Source organism: Hyalella azteca, unplaced genomic scaffold (assembly GCF_000764305.2).
Source record: "Hyalella azteca isolate HAZT.00-mixed unplaced genomic scaffold, Hazt_2.0.2 contig2800, whole genome shotgun sequence".
Taxonomy (NCBI): domain Eukaryota; kingdom Metazoa; phylum Arthropoda; class Malacostraca; order Amphipoda; family Hyalellidae; genus Hyalella; species Hyalella azteca.
The window spans coordinates 158,484-172,783 of record NW_025933061.1 but is presented as its reverse complement, the minus strand read 5'-3'; the positions used below and the strand labels follow the sequence as shown (position 1 = coordinate 172,783).

Genomic DNA, 14,300 nt, shown 5'->3' with positions numbered 1-14,300 from the left:
TGACTGCACTGTTCCCAGTTAATTCAGACCAATAAACAAATACTAAACATAAAATAAACATAAACTGAACGATAACCAAACAAACCTCATACGACTTGAAACGAGACTTAAGTTATGAAAAAATCTAATACAGTTTGAAATAAACATGTGCACAATTCAAATATTTTATATCCATTCACTGCATTTAAATATTTTATATATAGTCTTTTAATTGTAATTGTTTTGTTTTGTGTTTTAAATTCACATATTTAAAGATTGAAATTAAATATTTTAATTAGAATACTCGTATTAGGGTGGAAAATCTTTCTAATTGCCCAAAAGGTCAATACAATCTCAACCTCTCAATATACAGGGTGGGGGTGAACCGATTGAGCAGTTTTGAGGTAAAATAAAAGAGTAATGGAGGTACATAAAGAAGAAAGTTTATTTTCCTAGAGGTTAGCATAACATACCATTTAGAATACTTATGTTTTGAAAACAATATCTGGAAGATAGGGGCCGTTAGCTGCAACACACTGTTGGGAGTCGTTCTCAGAGGAGGGAGTAACCGTAACAGTGAATTCCGATCGCTATGCTGCAATGTTGCAAAATTTCTTGCAGCCCATGATGGTAAACATTGTTTAAAATGAAGCATTGGGAGACGTGTGATTCCAGCAGGATGGGGCTACAGCTCACACAGCCCGAGCCCCGAATGTCGCTCAATGTTTTGAAACGCATGTTCCCAGACTCTGAGGGGTGATTTACAGTGGCCTGCAAGGTCACCTGATATGAGCAATTGTGATTTCTTTCTTTGGGGACATCTAAAAGAGAGGGTATTCAGAAGTCACCCTCACACCCTACCACAGCTAAGGGAATGGATTATTGTAGCAGAGGTTATGGCCATACCTTGCCATTTGTTTGAACCTGTTGTAGGAAACTTCTGAGAACGACTCCAAGTCTCCAACAGTGTGATGCAGCTAACAAACACCATTTTCCTAATATTGTTTTCAAAACATAAGTATCTTAAATGGTATGTTATGCTAATCTCGAGGAAAATAAACTTTCTTCTTTATGTACCTCCATTACTCTTATATTTTGCCTCAAAACTGTTCAATCAGTTCTGCCCCACCCTGAATAAGCTAGCTAACACATTTAAATTGTATATTGTAATCAATATATAACAAATAGTCAAATAGTTAGTCAAAGACTACTTATAGCCTTATAAGAATTAGCTAAGCTGCTAGCTACGTACAATGTATTGCACTCTTGATGCCTCTGTACCAAAAACATTCAATTTATTGGAACCTAATACACACTAAAGGCAGCAAGTTTATATACCAATTTGTCATTCATAGTACATTTATACTAAATCATGAATAACAATACCTCAATATAAATTAAAGACTGCCACTCAATATATTTATATATATATGAAAAAATCAAAAAAATAAAAAAAAATCGAAAAAATAAAAAAAATCATGATTTTTTTATAAAAAAATCAAGTGATTTAATCACATGATTTAATCATTTTGATTTAATCATTGCCAACCCTGTTTGGAAGCCTTGAATGTTCTGCCAGATGAATAATGTCCTACCTGATTTTAAATGCAACAATGTGATTAAGTGGCTACATTACAATTTCACCAGAATATGGTACATTGAACTTGAAGCCATGAGATTTTAGCAAATTGTTGTGCATGTCCAACTCTGTTTACAATTATGATCATCATAAAGTCATGAACAGTCTCTCCTATACTGAACATGGAAGGTACTTATTACAACACTTCTCTTTAACTTCACTTCTTGTTGTTTGTTTGTTTGTCTGCTACAAATCTTGTAATCAAAATTTAATACACTTCTACTTGTCCTATTGATCTGAAATTTTGCATACATGTGTAAAGTTGGAGACAATGCATGAAACAAATGTCAAAATAAATGATTTTAAAAATTACTTTTTCTTTTAATATAAATATTAAAAAAATTGAAAAAATAATTTTGTCAGCTACAAATCTTATAACTGATATTTGACACACTTTTACCTGTCTAATTGATCTGAAATTTTGCACACTTGTATGAAGTCAGAGGCAATGCATGAATCAATTAACAGAATAACTAATTTTGAAAAAAAGTATATATTAAAAAATTTTTAATATATTAAAAAATGAAAAATTTATTTTTTTAAATATTCAAAAATTAAATGAGAAATTCATTGTACATCTGTAAGATTGGAGACACTGGATTCTTTGGAAGTGTTGTCTTTAAAAAGTAATTTTTAAATGTATATTATTTTTTAGATTAACCAGATTCAATCATAGCAGGCAATAGCCAGGCATTGAATACCTATAGCTCCAAGCTGTGACTAAAGCTTTCCCACCATTTTTGGAGCCACAAAAGTCCTGCTTGATTTAACTGTTGATAAGTGGCTGAAGTAGGCAATCAGGCTTTGAGATGAGAGCAGGTTTATTTATATATCATATTAAATTTTTGATTGATTTATATATATTAGATTAACATTATCTCCCACTAGATTTAAATATATTAGGCAGTAATTAGTTTGATGGAATTTGAACTATTTCCAAAATTTTTGCAAATGATAATGAATGCACTTCGAGTAGGTCAAATGATGTTCCATTTAAAAGTGTAATAATTCTTCTCGAAATTTGATGTCTCACACTGCAAACATTAATATCAAGTCTGTAATGACTAACAATTATTGGTTTAATTTTTTTGATGAATTTCATCCTACAACAATTATCTTGATTTTTCAGTACATTCATAAAATTCTTCTGGATGAAAATTTCTTCATCATAAGAAGAACCCATCTCCGTCTGTCATTGGACCAAGCCGGAGACTTTTATAAAGAGCATCAGTTAAAATTCTTTCATAATCGATTGGTTTCTTTCATGTCAAGGTAAGCATTTCTTCTTTAGACATACTGTAAATTTATAAATTTTTCATTTTAAGTATGTAAGATTTACAATGTTATTCATATTAGTAGAAATAGCTTTCAGATAAAATCATTGATCAATTCACTTGTGCAAAACATTTTAACACTCTAGCTCCTGTGATTCCTGACAACTAAGTAGCTTGAATGGATTGTATGTGTAATTTAATGATCAGGGCAACATGCATACACATTTCGAAATTACTTGTTTTATTCTCATAAATTTTGCTAAGTAACTGGTAATATTAATATTCAAAAAGTGATTGAAGTGAAAATTTGAATTTGTTAAGATATTGTTTCTTGATGGATTCTTGAGTACTAAGTGACCATCTTTCATACTGCTCTGCAAATTATGTGTGCTCTGAAATAATATTCAAATTGTTAATAATTTTATGTTGATTCAGTGGACCATTGGAGGCCATGGTTTTGTACCGTGATGATGCAATAGCTCACTGGCGTAAACTCATTGGACCAACTAAAGTGTATCAGACTATCTACTCACACCCCTCATCCATCCGTGGTATCTATGGCCTCACTGATACTCGCAACACTATTCATGGATCAGGTAACTTTCAAAGCCTGGGCAAAGTTTGTCCCTTAGGACAAACTTTTTTAATTGTAACTTACTTTATATTGAATATTAACTTATTTATACTTCTATTGTTATACATATATTATTTTATACAGCTATTCATTGTGTAGGATCCAGTGAGAATACCCCCTATTTACCATTTGTTTAAGACTATTTGTTTCAATTGATTTCATCTTCATGGTTACTTAATCCTTAGTAAAAATTATGTTAGTTCATGGAATGTTTTTTCAAGTAGCTCAACACCACTAAGCGCTACTTGCTTTGTAGCAATACTGTGACAGTACATTGGAAGATTTACCATTCCACAGATTCTCCGGCTACAGCTTTGAAGGAAATAAAGGTCTTTTTCCCAAATTTTAACATAGAAGACTGGAAGCAACATGAGGAACCAAAGCTTATGTCTGGAATGTTCAAATTGGATGAAGAAGCTTTTGTTCACCATCCTTTGTGATAATCAGTTGATGTTGCTCAATTCATGTTGTTTGGTTTTGGCAAATGTTTGATCTTTAGACAGTGGTGTCATCTGCTGATTTGTAAAGATGTCTAATACCTTAGAGTACTCTGTATTATGGTTGGGTATTTCATTAATGGAATACTGTGTGAAATAATTTTTTTTTCACTTCACTTATTGTTCTAGTCAAATTTTACCTTTTTTTGAATTTTTTTACTTGATTAATTCTTGAAGTTGCTGATACTAGCATTCAGTGTCTATTAAATATGTGGATGGTTTATAAGAGAGAGTTTTTTGGAGTAAAATCTTTAATTTATTGTTTGGTTGGAAGATTGTTTTGGTTACTTGAGCTTGGCATAGTGGAGAACTAGCGAGTGCCTCTAATTTTTGTTGCCTTTTTTGCCACTCCTTGAGGAACTTGACAACTTGCAGCAATTTTTCAGTTCAATTTGCATAAACTCTTCCAGTGTTGCATAAAGTATATGTTAAAACATGTTTTTAAAAAATCTTGCTCATAAAAAATTATTGTTTAAGGAACGACTGAAGCAACTGGTTACTGGTGCTTCTGGAACAACCTTGGTTTATTTTTGAAATGAAGAACACAAAGTTAGGAAAGTGAGAAGCTGGTTTTTAATAAATTTTATTCACAAGACAGCTATATGATTAAACACTACAGTTACTGGAATAGATTACGGTCGCATGACGGCAATGTTCAGAGTGTCATATTTATCAAACTTTCATACGCTAATTTAACTGCTTGGGGAACAAATTCCAGAATTGCAAGTCACGTGAAACCATATTAATTTGGCTTTTAATTAGGCTATTATACTGCTACCGATCAGCCATTCGTTGTGTAAATGGACCAGTTCAGTAATTAACTTTGATGAATTTGTAGGTAAATTAAAAATTCTAATGTTGTTTTTAAGATCTCTGAATTAGGCCTGATTTTGAAACTTAATAAAGGTTTCTAATAATTTCCGTATATGCTACAAATGTGTTACCGTATGGGAGTTATGGGTGAACTTTTTGTAAAGAAACATTTTACATTGATTCCTGTTATAACCGGTCAGAAAATGTTGCAATTGAGACCAGTCTAGCATACTACCTATCTTGACCCTCGGCGAGATTGGTGGTAATTTGAACTAATTTTTCTGTTTTTCGTTGTGAATCAGAAGATCATTTTAATTGAATCTGCCAGACAGGCTTCTGGAATTTAAAAAGGTGTAATTTTCGAATCGATAATCACACATTTTTCCATGAGTTTGGCAAAAGAGAGAGCATTATCATTTGAGGTGCTTCATTGCAGTTGATTGTCATTTTAATAACAGAAAACCAGGTAAAGTTGATTTCATTTTGGTTGTTGATTAAAACTAAGTAGTTACTATGCATGAAGTTTTTCAAACCACATGTGTTTAACTTGTATGAAGTCTTGACGACTTTTAAACATGGCTTTTAGAATACCTTATTATTGAAGGTGATTACCGACAAAATGACAAGTACTTCTCAAACGAAGAAGTGAAAAGGACGAGTTTCTAGAGTAATAATATTATTTAAGTAATGATTAAAGTAACTTGTCAAAGCTAGGCTATCGAACACCGAAGAAATGCTAGGAGGGAATTGCACTACGTTGAATAAAGAACAGTTCCTTCACTAACAAACGAACAATGTCATTCAGTTCCCCGGGTGAGCGTTCACTTATGCGCCAGTTATATGCTCATCTTTGCTTGTCAATAAATGGTCAAAAATTACTATGACCAAAAGTCTATTGTTACTTTCTGACCTCTGTGCCTGAAGACGCATTCTACGGTTTATAGTATCTGTAGTTTTTGTTGGGTACTGGGGTTCTGCGAACTTAGTTGAACCAATTGCCGTACATGAAAATTTCAAAAATATCTCTACCGCTTGGCGAGAAGCTACGAGAAATGCACATTTATTACTGGTTTTGAACGTGATGAGAGTTGTCGAACTTAGAATGATTGAGTACGTGGTGACCAGTCAAAGTTGAATTCGCTTGTACGGTCCTCCCTTATATAATCCTCAAGCACAATCCTAACTCATCAACGTTGACTACCTGAAAAGAACTTTACTACCCTAAAATAATCGCAAATTAATTCTACGGACTACTTCACTTGGTGAGAGACTCGATGAGGTAACTGTCAAAGTGCTGAAGGATCCTCAGTACGTGGATATAGGATATTAATTGGATAAGTAGCAATATGAGGCATAGTTATTCGCGACGTAAAGTTAGAGTCCGTATATTGGTTTCTTCTCGATACTGTGATTATTCGTAGTGCTAGTTTTGGCACGAGGAAATCGTTACTAAAGATGTCTCGAATAGGCTGACTAATTGTGAACAAGACCAATGTTTCTACACTTGCGATCGAGATACCAGCGGCAATGGCTCATTTACCCGAGTGTTAGAAGTTTCTTTGGTGCTAAACGCTATTCATTCCGTTAGTCTGCATGGCACGCCTGTCGGGTTTGCGTAGATTTCGCCCTCAACCCTGTGCCACAAACTTCTATGAAGTATCGTTGATCTGGGAAGCTGGCGATTGCAAATTTGAACTTTCGAACGAGTCGTTTGTATTGTTTAACGTGAAACATGACCTGATTAGCTGACAACAATCGTACTTGTAAGTAACTTTTGTGATGAATATGTCCAAGAATTGGTCCAGCGCCTGCCTGATCTGATGGTTGGCTGATGACGGTACGGGGAGTTGAGTTTAGTTGAGGCTGGGCCTGATCATGAGGAACATCGTCTTGGGGAATAGGTCGCTGTTGCGCCAGTTCACCCAGTAGAGGTAGGGGCCGAGCTCTGGGCTGCGAGTCTTGGAGGCTTCTGTGGTTGTCAGGCTGGGCTGATCCAGGCGCTGGTAAAGGCCTGTTGGGTGGGCCTGGTAGCAACCACGGTAGCCGCGGTACCACCAGCCGCCTTGGTTGTTGCGTGCGCAGTGACCGCCTGGTTACAAATTGTCTCGTCACATTAACATTTTTCTCATATATTTACATAAGCAATTAAATGCTATAATTATGAGTTTCGAAAAAAATTGATCTCATATTATATCGTTTATTGCGGATTTTCAATCTAAATAAATGCTTGATATGCTCAGGTAAACGTTCAAAATACAAATATATCATGAGATTTACTCGTTTACTAGCCTATATTATTATTTATCAAAATTCTTAAAGTTGGATAAGGAGTATCACTTGCGCTCAGATAGCGTGTACCTGTGACGCGTGCGCGTCAAGTTCTTATATAATTAAAATGATTACACTTCAGATGATTATATGTTCTTTAAACGTTCCGTACGGTACGATAGAAGTGCAACTTTACTTACTAGACCGGCCTTAACAGATGACCTCACGCCGTACCCATAAAGTTTTTTGCATATGGGAACAGTGCTGGCGGCCACTACAACTATCAAATACTAACTAACCGTGTTATTGTCCTCGTGTATAGACTATACTGGCTCCGAAAGCACCCAGGAACCGTCAAGACGAGGCCAGTAGTATGATTATTAGTTACAGTTAGAATTTCAAAGAGGCACTAGCCGCCTGCACTATCCCCGTGTCCAGGAAATTTGAGGTATCGAAAAATTTAGATAATCGAAAATACTCTTAGCGCAGGATAGACTGGTACAGTTGCCGGACTTATAATTATGAAGGTGTGACGTACCCATGAGCGCGTCGTTATCGTTGTCGACGGTAGAGAACTTCATGCTATTGTGCCACTTGAGAGCGTCGCCGGCAGTGCTGCTGCTGGCGTAGCGCCCGATGGTCAGTACGTACGAACGTTCCTCGCTGCCCACCCTGCGCACAAGGCCATCACTATATATTTCCGAATAATTCACCCTACTAGGTTTATTTATCGAGGCGCTTTCAAATAATTGCTAATGTAGAGCAAATATTGATTGTAAAAAAAAAGCGGTAGCAAACTACTCGCGGGCAACTCACGCAAACTCTTTCCACTGCGCCTGGAACTCCTCGTCCTCCCAGTCCGTGATGTTCACTCTCAGCTCGTGCTTCTTAGCCTCCGTCATCTGGTGCATCGCTTCAAGTCCTGGGCGATACACGAAAATATAGGCTTCACTTTTTGCCAATATTCAAATTCAAGGTAGAATATGTAACTTAAACAATTGCAAAATACGCATATACGAATGTAGTCTAAACAATGAATTTAATTTTAAAATTCAATATAATTAATCAAAACACAAAATTAACTATGTAAATTATTTTTAGTAAGTATTAAACAGAATCAACCCAATGTGGTGAAACAATGGCCCTATGTCTAAACCCGTCAATAAAATATTGTTGAAAAATCTGACGGGCTACGTAGTTCTAATGCCCAAATTCTTTACTTGGGATTAGAAATTTTTCCGTAGTGTCGATTTCAACCAATGTATCTATTGCTATGTCAAAGAAAACTGTCCGCGTGTTTCAAGCTGTTCGCAATGCGGGCACAATTTGAACTTGCCAATGCCAAGTTGCCAACGTGTAATAATCCAGTAGCGCGCAAACCTCTGTAGTGGGAGTTAGATGCTGCTGTCGCTATGTGCATTCCTGCAACGTGTACTATAAATAGTTTTCAATGACACACCATCACTCCCAAACTATTGATAAATTTATACACGAGATCAATTTTGTGTCGCAATGAAGAACTAGTGTTGCACATCATATCAAGATGTAATGTGGTCTAGCTCCTTCGAGTGTTGTCAGTCCCTACGCAATAATAGCCAACACGAACGGCCTGTTCATTGCTGTTTTGATGTAAGTACAAAGTTTCATTCCTTTCCAATTCTTAGTTGTTAGCTAACAAATGTTGCTTTTGTTACCAACAGTTATATTGTTCCGTACTATGTTAATAAGTATTTTACGTCACTTATTAATTCGTCCAGGAAACTTGGTATTTGATGAGCAATGCTTGAATCGCCCAAGTGTATTCCATCCTTGATACCTCATATTGCTGATCTGTCTTGCATTTCGGGAGTCTTTAGTATCGAAGAGCACTAGCATAGTCATCTCTAACATAGGTATTGGTTGATCATTTGCCAGGAAAAATTCGTTTAAAGACTTACTACTTTGGAAATGAAAGGGAAAATATCTTATTATCTTCTGCTGTATGAGAGACAAAAAGAAGTAAAGGCTAAAAAATTGCTTGATAATATATCCCCAGTTTTCCCACCGCATATTTCTTGTACTGAAGGTACGATCGTGCGCTGCATGACTCATTTTTATCTAGTTTAAGACAAATGATAACCTATAAATACCATATTATTCAAAAAGAAATCTTTGTGAAAAAAATTTTTTTAGTTATATTTCAAAGTACGTCACTTAAAAACTAAAGCCCGCAGGTATACACACGGTTTGCTGTTCTTGACGCGCCTTTTCCGCAGCTACAAAATGAGCTCAAAACCAGTTTAATTATCACGAATAATAATTCCTAAACACCGTTTACCTAAATAATCTTTGTACTCATTTTTAAAATCTTCATTTTATATAAATTTGACACTGCTTCACATGAAAACTAAAGCACACACATGCATGCGGTTTGCTGCGTTCGATGCGCCTTTTCCGCAACCATAAAATGAGCTAAAAAACGGAAAAGCCTATTTCTTTCATTTCCAGCCCGGATGACCCCCTTAATAATAGGCGACAGACCAAGATGGCCCAATCAAAGCTGATGCCATTTTATATTCCTATTTGTATCCCAAAATCTGAACTTGTCGTGCGCTGCCAGAATGAGGTTTTGGTGTGAAAGAAATGAAATCGAGGCAGTAATTTTAACTGTATTTTCACCGAAGCCCACTGCTTTGACAACGGAATAATTTTCGTCAAATTGTTCACACTTTCGTCAAATTGATCACTTTCGTCAAATTGTTCACAAAATAGCGATGCAGACCGTAACCTATAGTCATTTCCTGTATAGGTTACAACTTACAACAATGTGAAGTCCACGGAGATTGAAACGAACATTTATTTACCTCCTTGATTATATCGTGTCCAAAATGCCGATCGAAATATTTTAGATTTTTTTTATGATTTCACTGTTACTAGGCACAGTTTTGTGTTGCGTATGCGGGAACGCTTGCAGTCAATCTCTAGCGCCAAATAGACATGATATTGCATTTAACTCACCAGCACATTCATGCCCCAAGACAAAAGTGGATTTTAGATCTCATCACATTTGCTATGGCCGCCTTCACCGCAGCTGCCATGACCGCCTTCTACACAGCTGTGATGGCTGCCTTCACCGCAGCTGTCATGGCCGCCTTCACCGCAGCTGTCATGGCCGCCTTCAACACAGCTGTCATGGCCGCCTTCACCGCAGCTGTCATGGCCGCAAGCTAAGGAAGTTTTCGGATCACTGCCGACGTTTCTTGGCCAAGAAGAGGGCGGCTGCTACTTAACGACGAGCCCCAACAGATCGTCCATCGCCAAATTGTCGTCAGTTATTTTACAACTTCTCCGACTTTCGCTGAAAATTTTGTTAAAATTCTCTACCATGAGTCAGCCTTTTGGTCTCTATTCTGATTACGGCTTTCATCTTCTTGGATAAACATAATATGATCATTTAATTCATGGTCTTCCATTCGGGATTCCATGAAATGTATTTTTCGTTGCGAACAATTTCTGCTGATAATGCAACTTTGCCAACTCAATCAGCAGTGGAATGAATTAGGTTCTTCATTCTTTTCATTGGAATGAGGATGAGTTCTTCAAATCAAATTTTCGTTCTCGGTTGCAACAAATGACAAATTTTTTTATATTGCCTGGACTTTTCCCACCACACTTGAAGACGTGATTTGTAAGCATTTTCTTCCAAGAATTTATTTTTTCTTAATCCAGTCACAGGCAAGTTATCATTCAAAAGTTTTCGACTGCAAAAATCTTCGACTCAATTTAACCACTTTTGATTTCAACGGCTTTAAATTTCACGGCTTATGAAGAGCTTCTCAAGCTTCTTCACACCGGAAATAAACCTTGAGAATCTGGACTAGAGTGACAGGTCGTTAGGACTAAGCAAACACCGATGAGATTTTTCCGTCTCTATCCTTATCTAAGGATAACAGAAAGAGACAGAGCAGAGCACCTGAAGGCTTCTATAAAATGGTGAAAAAGCCTTGTGTGAAAAAGTCAGCGTCATGCGTTGATTCAGAGCGGTGGCAAGGTGTCTAAAATCATACGAGTATATCACCCTCTCGAGGCGAGCAGCTGCGTCGCAATTCGAACATCAATATTCTACGAGATACACGATGCTGATCACTGGACTAGATGTTAACATATCTTTAAACCGCTGTTTCACAGGTGCCTGTGCGAGTTGTTAAAGTATGTAACGATATAAAAACGCAAATTATTTAACATTTTTTCAATATTAAAATTACTCAGAAGAGGCGTTTTACATTTTGGCGTGGTCAACTTTGAATCTTTTTACAATGGAAAAATTTCTATTTTATGTTTAGTCAGCGTTGGAATGTGGAGGTCCGCATTTATATCTTTAAATGCTCTGTTTCTGCGCGTGGCAGCTTTTTGCTACATCTTACCCCTATGCCTCACGTATGTTATTTTTGTTCATATTTTATTTCGAAACCTATTTATACAAATTTTCTTATACAACTCTGTTATTAGGGTCAATACAACAAAATGACTTCATCACATATAATCGATGATAAAAACCTTGTATTCTCAACAACCTTTTAGTTCTAATCAATACTCCTGCATCCTGCTCAACTATTTCAAACCTTCTCACATCGCAGAACGGGAAGCACCGCTAAACAATTTCCTATTTTTATCGCATTTTCTCATTTATGAAAAAATGCACTATTGTGCTCGCCATGTTCGTCTGTCCGTCCGTCTGTCCATCCGTCTGTCCGTCCGTGACTTTATGGTTTTGTCGACGAGAAAATGCGCTTTCTGTCACTCACTGCAGTGAGTACTGAGTTACATTTTTTCTTTCATCACGTGCTTTGCTTTATTCTGTTTCCCGAGTACACATTCGTACCATTTCTTTGTATTAGTTATCGTGGATCTCGGAATTGAACAAAAAAATGCCAGTTTTTTCTCATGCTACTGTTTTTATGGTGAAAAAAACCACGTGCTCTCAAAGCACAAAGTTTTTCACTGAATCATGTTATTTATGTTTTTATGAATTATGTCATACATACGTTTTTCACTTAATTATGTTTTTCAGCAATTGCGAGTTGAACGGTTCAATAGGGTTTCCTAAATGACAGACCCAATTTATTAAATCCTTATTTATTCAAGTATAAATTAAAAATGAATAATTTTTACATAAATAGGGAGAGAAAGATTCAAAATCCTTTTTACATTCTTATAAATATTTGACATGTCCCCCTTGTGCTGAACGGCAAACATCTAAACGGCAGCCAAACTCGTCCCACACACGAGAAAGCACATCTTCTGATACCGAGTGCACCGTAGCAGTGGTACGGTTCTTCAGATCAACCAGTTGCTGGTAGGGGCGGGACGTAAACAGAGTTGCAGGTAGAGGCAGGACGTAAACACCTAACGTAAACAGAGTTGCTGGTAGAGGCGGGACGTAAACAGAGTTGCTGGTAGAGGCGGGACGTAAACAGCTTCCTTGACGTAACCCCACAAGAAATAGTCACATGGGATCAGGTGATCTCGGTGGCCAGAAGTGTAGAGCCAGATCTTCATTTCCTATGCGTCCTACCCAACGCTCAGGACGTGACTGATTCAAAAAGTTTCAGATTTGAAGATGCAAATGGAGGACATATTGAAAATAGGTAAATAGTTAAAAAAAAACTTTAATTTTTTCTTCCTACTGGTGTATATATTATTCATTCTGAATTTATATATAAATAAATAGTAATTTATTAAATTGGGTTCATCATTTGGAATAAACCTAAACATGTTTTACAGCAAATGTGAGTTTAACGGTTATATTATAAAAATTATGAAAAGTTCGATAATTATATCATTATCAGTAATGTTTTATTCATGTGCTATCATCTCCAAGTCAATAGGTATTGTAAAATCAAATCAGAGTCTGGTTGACATTTTCCAAGGACGGCTGTGATGGTAATTTTACTTTATTTTGTGTGCGTACTATAGAGGGAATGCAGCTCTCTCCAGAGGCCCATCATACCACCTTGAAATTAAAATCTAAAAATTAATTGCACAATCCTTCAGCGGCACAATATACCGCAATATCCGTATTGGTTATCTGCATAATCGTCGCATTGGCCCATTATTATTGTCGGGAATACAGCGCCACAATTGGCCAGAATAATTTCCGTGCCGTGTTCTTCCACTGGCCGGTGTTGTAGCTGCCGTAGTCGTGTAACAGAATCCAGAGATACGCGTCCAATTAACGAGGCTGTGATGGCACTGATTAGTGAGCGACGCTAGCGAGCGAGCTGAAATATTACTATGGTGGGCGGGATGCATTTAAATGCGATCCAAGGCTGATATTGAGGTATGAAACGTTTTGAGTGCTTGAATAATGCAGCTGGAAGGCTCAATATATTGATACAAAACTGATAAAGTGATACAGATACTGTGCTGGGACGAATGCCTGAAAATGCAACTGAGTAGCGACAAATTCTTCGTCCATGATAGCCAAATAATGGATTCGAAGTGTGGAAATAATGCTTATATAAATGTGAGCAAGTCACGACGAGAATTTAAAATTTTGATGTTTGACTGAAAAAATGCTAACGTGGGTTTTTAGAGTGACGTATGCAGGCATTAATTCGAGTGCACAAGGAAAATGTAGCTGGGAATTAAAATAATCTGATTACTTTTGACTTCAAGCCAACTTTCCCGGAGATTATATAGAGTGTATTTGATATAGCTGCAGCATTGTTTCTTAATTTCGGACGTGTAATGGACGTGTAAGATCTGCATTATGGACTAAATTTTGGGAAAGTTATTTTTAAAAACAATTCAAAGGAAATTTTAATATTTGGACAAGTTTGTTGCCATAAATTGTCCTCGGAAAGTGCTCCTTAATTTTTACCTTTCGTTAGAAACATCCCTGGACAGCTGCCAGCTACTGCAAGGTATCTCGATCGAACGTCCAACAATTTATATCGAAACTCTGCTTGAGAGCTTTTCCAGATAGTCACTAATGGAACTAGAGTGATGCAACTGATGCTGCAGTAGTTTGTTCCAACACTTCCACTGCTATAGTTTGTTGACGTTTTCTCTAGGATGCTACTACTTACTGCTAAAGTTGACTGCCTCACTTCGACGCGATGATGCTACTCCTTCATTCTAGTTTGCTGTCCCTCTTACGACGATGCTGCAGTACAGTACTAAGAGTTTACTTTCGCCCATATACAGAGATGCTA

General features: G+C 36.7%; 2 protein-coding genes across 2 annotated transcripts in view; one reads left to right on the top strand and one right to left on the bottom strand.

The window, feature by feature from the left end:
* Nucleotides 1–2,747: 2,747 nt before the first annotated feature.
* On the top strand, nucleotides 2,748–5,729 carry LOC108681112 (nucleoside diphosphate kinase 6; the record flags this gene model as incomplete). The annotated part of the gene is given in 3 exon segments (XM_018170099.1): nucleotides 2,748–2,890; nucleotides 3,328–3,488; nucleotides 3,824–5,729. Coding segments are annotated over 3 exon segments (447 nt in total), but the record flags the coding sequence as incomplete, so codon positions are not given.
* LOC108681111 (angiopoietin-related protein 2-like) overlaps nucleotides 4,600–14,300 on the bottom strand; it is a 41,367-nt gene continuing 31,666 nt past the window's right edge. The window contains exons 3-5 of the mRNA XM_018170098.2: nucleotides 7,921–8,026; nucleotides 7,643–7,776; nucleotides 4,600–6,925 (exon numbers count right to left, since the gene is read on the bottom strand). Of these exons, the coding sequence (XP_018025587.1) occupies nucleotides 6,690–6,925; nucleotides 7,643–7,776; nucleotides 7,921–8,026 (476 nt within the window). The 3' untranslated portion in view covers nucleotides 4,600–6,689. The remainder of the gene's footprint in view (nucleotides 6,926–7,642; nucleotides 7,777–7,920; nucleotides 8,027–14,300) is intronic.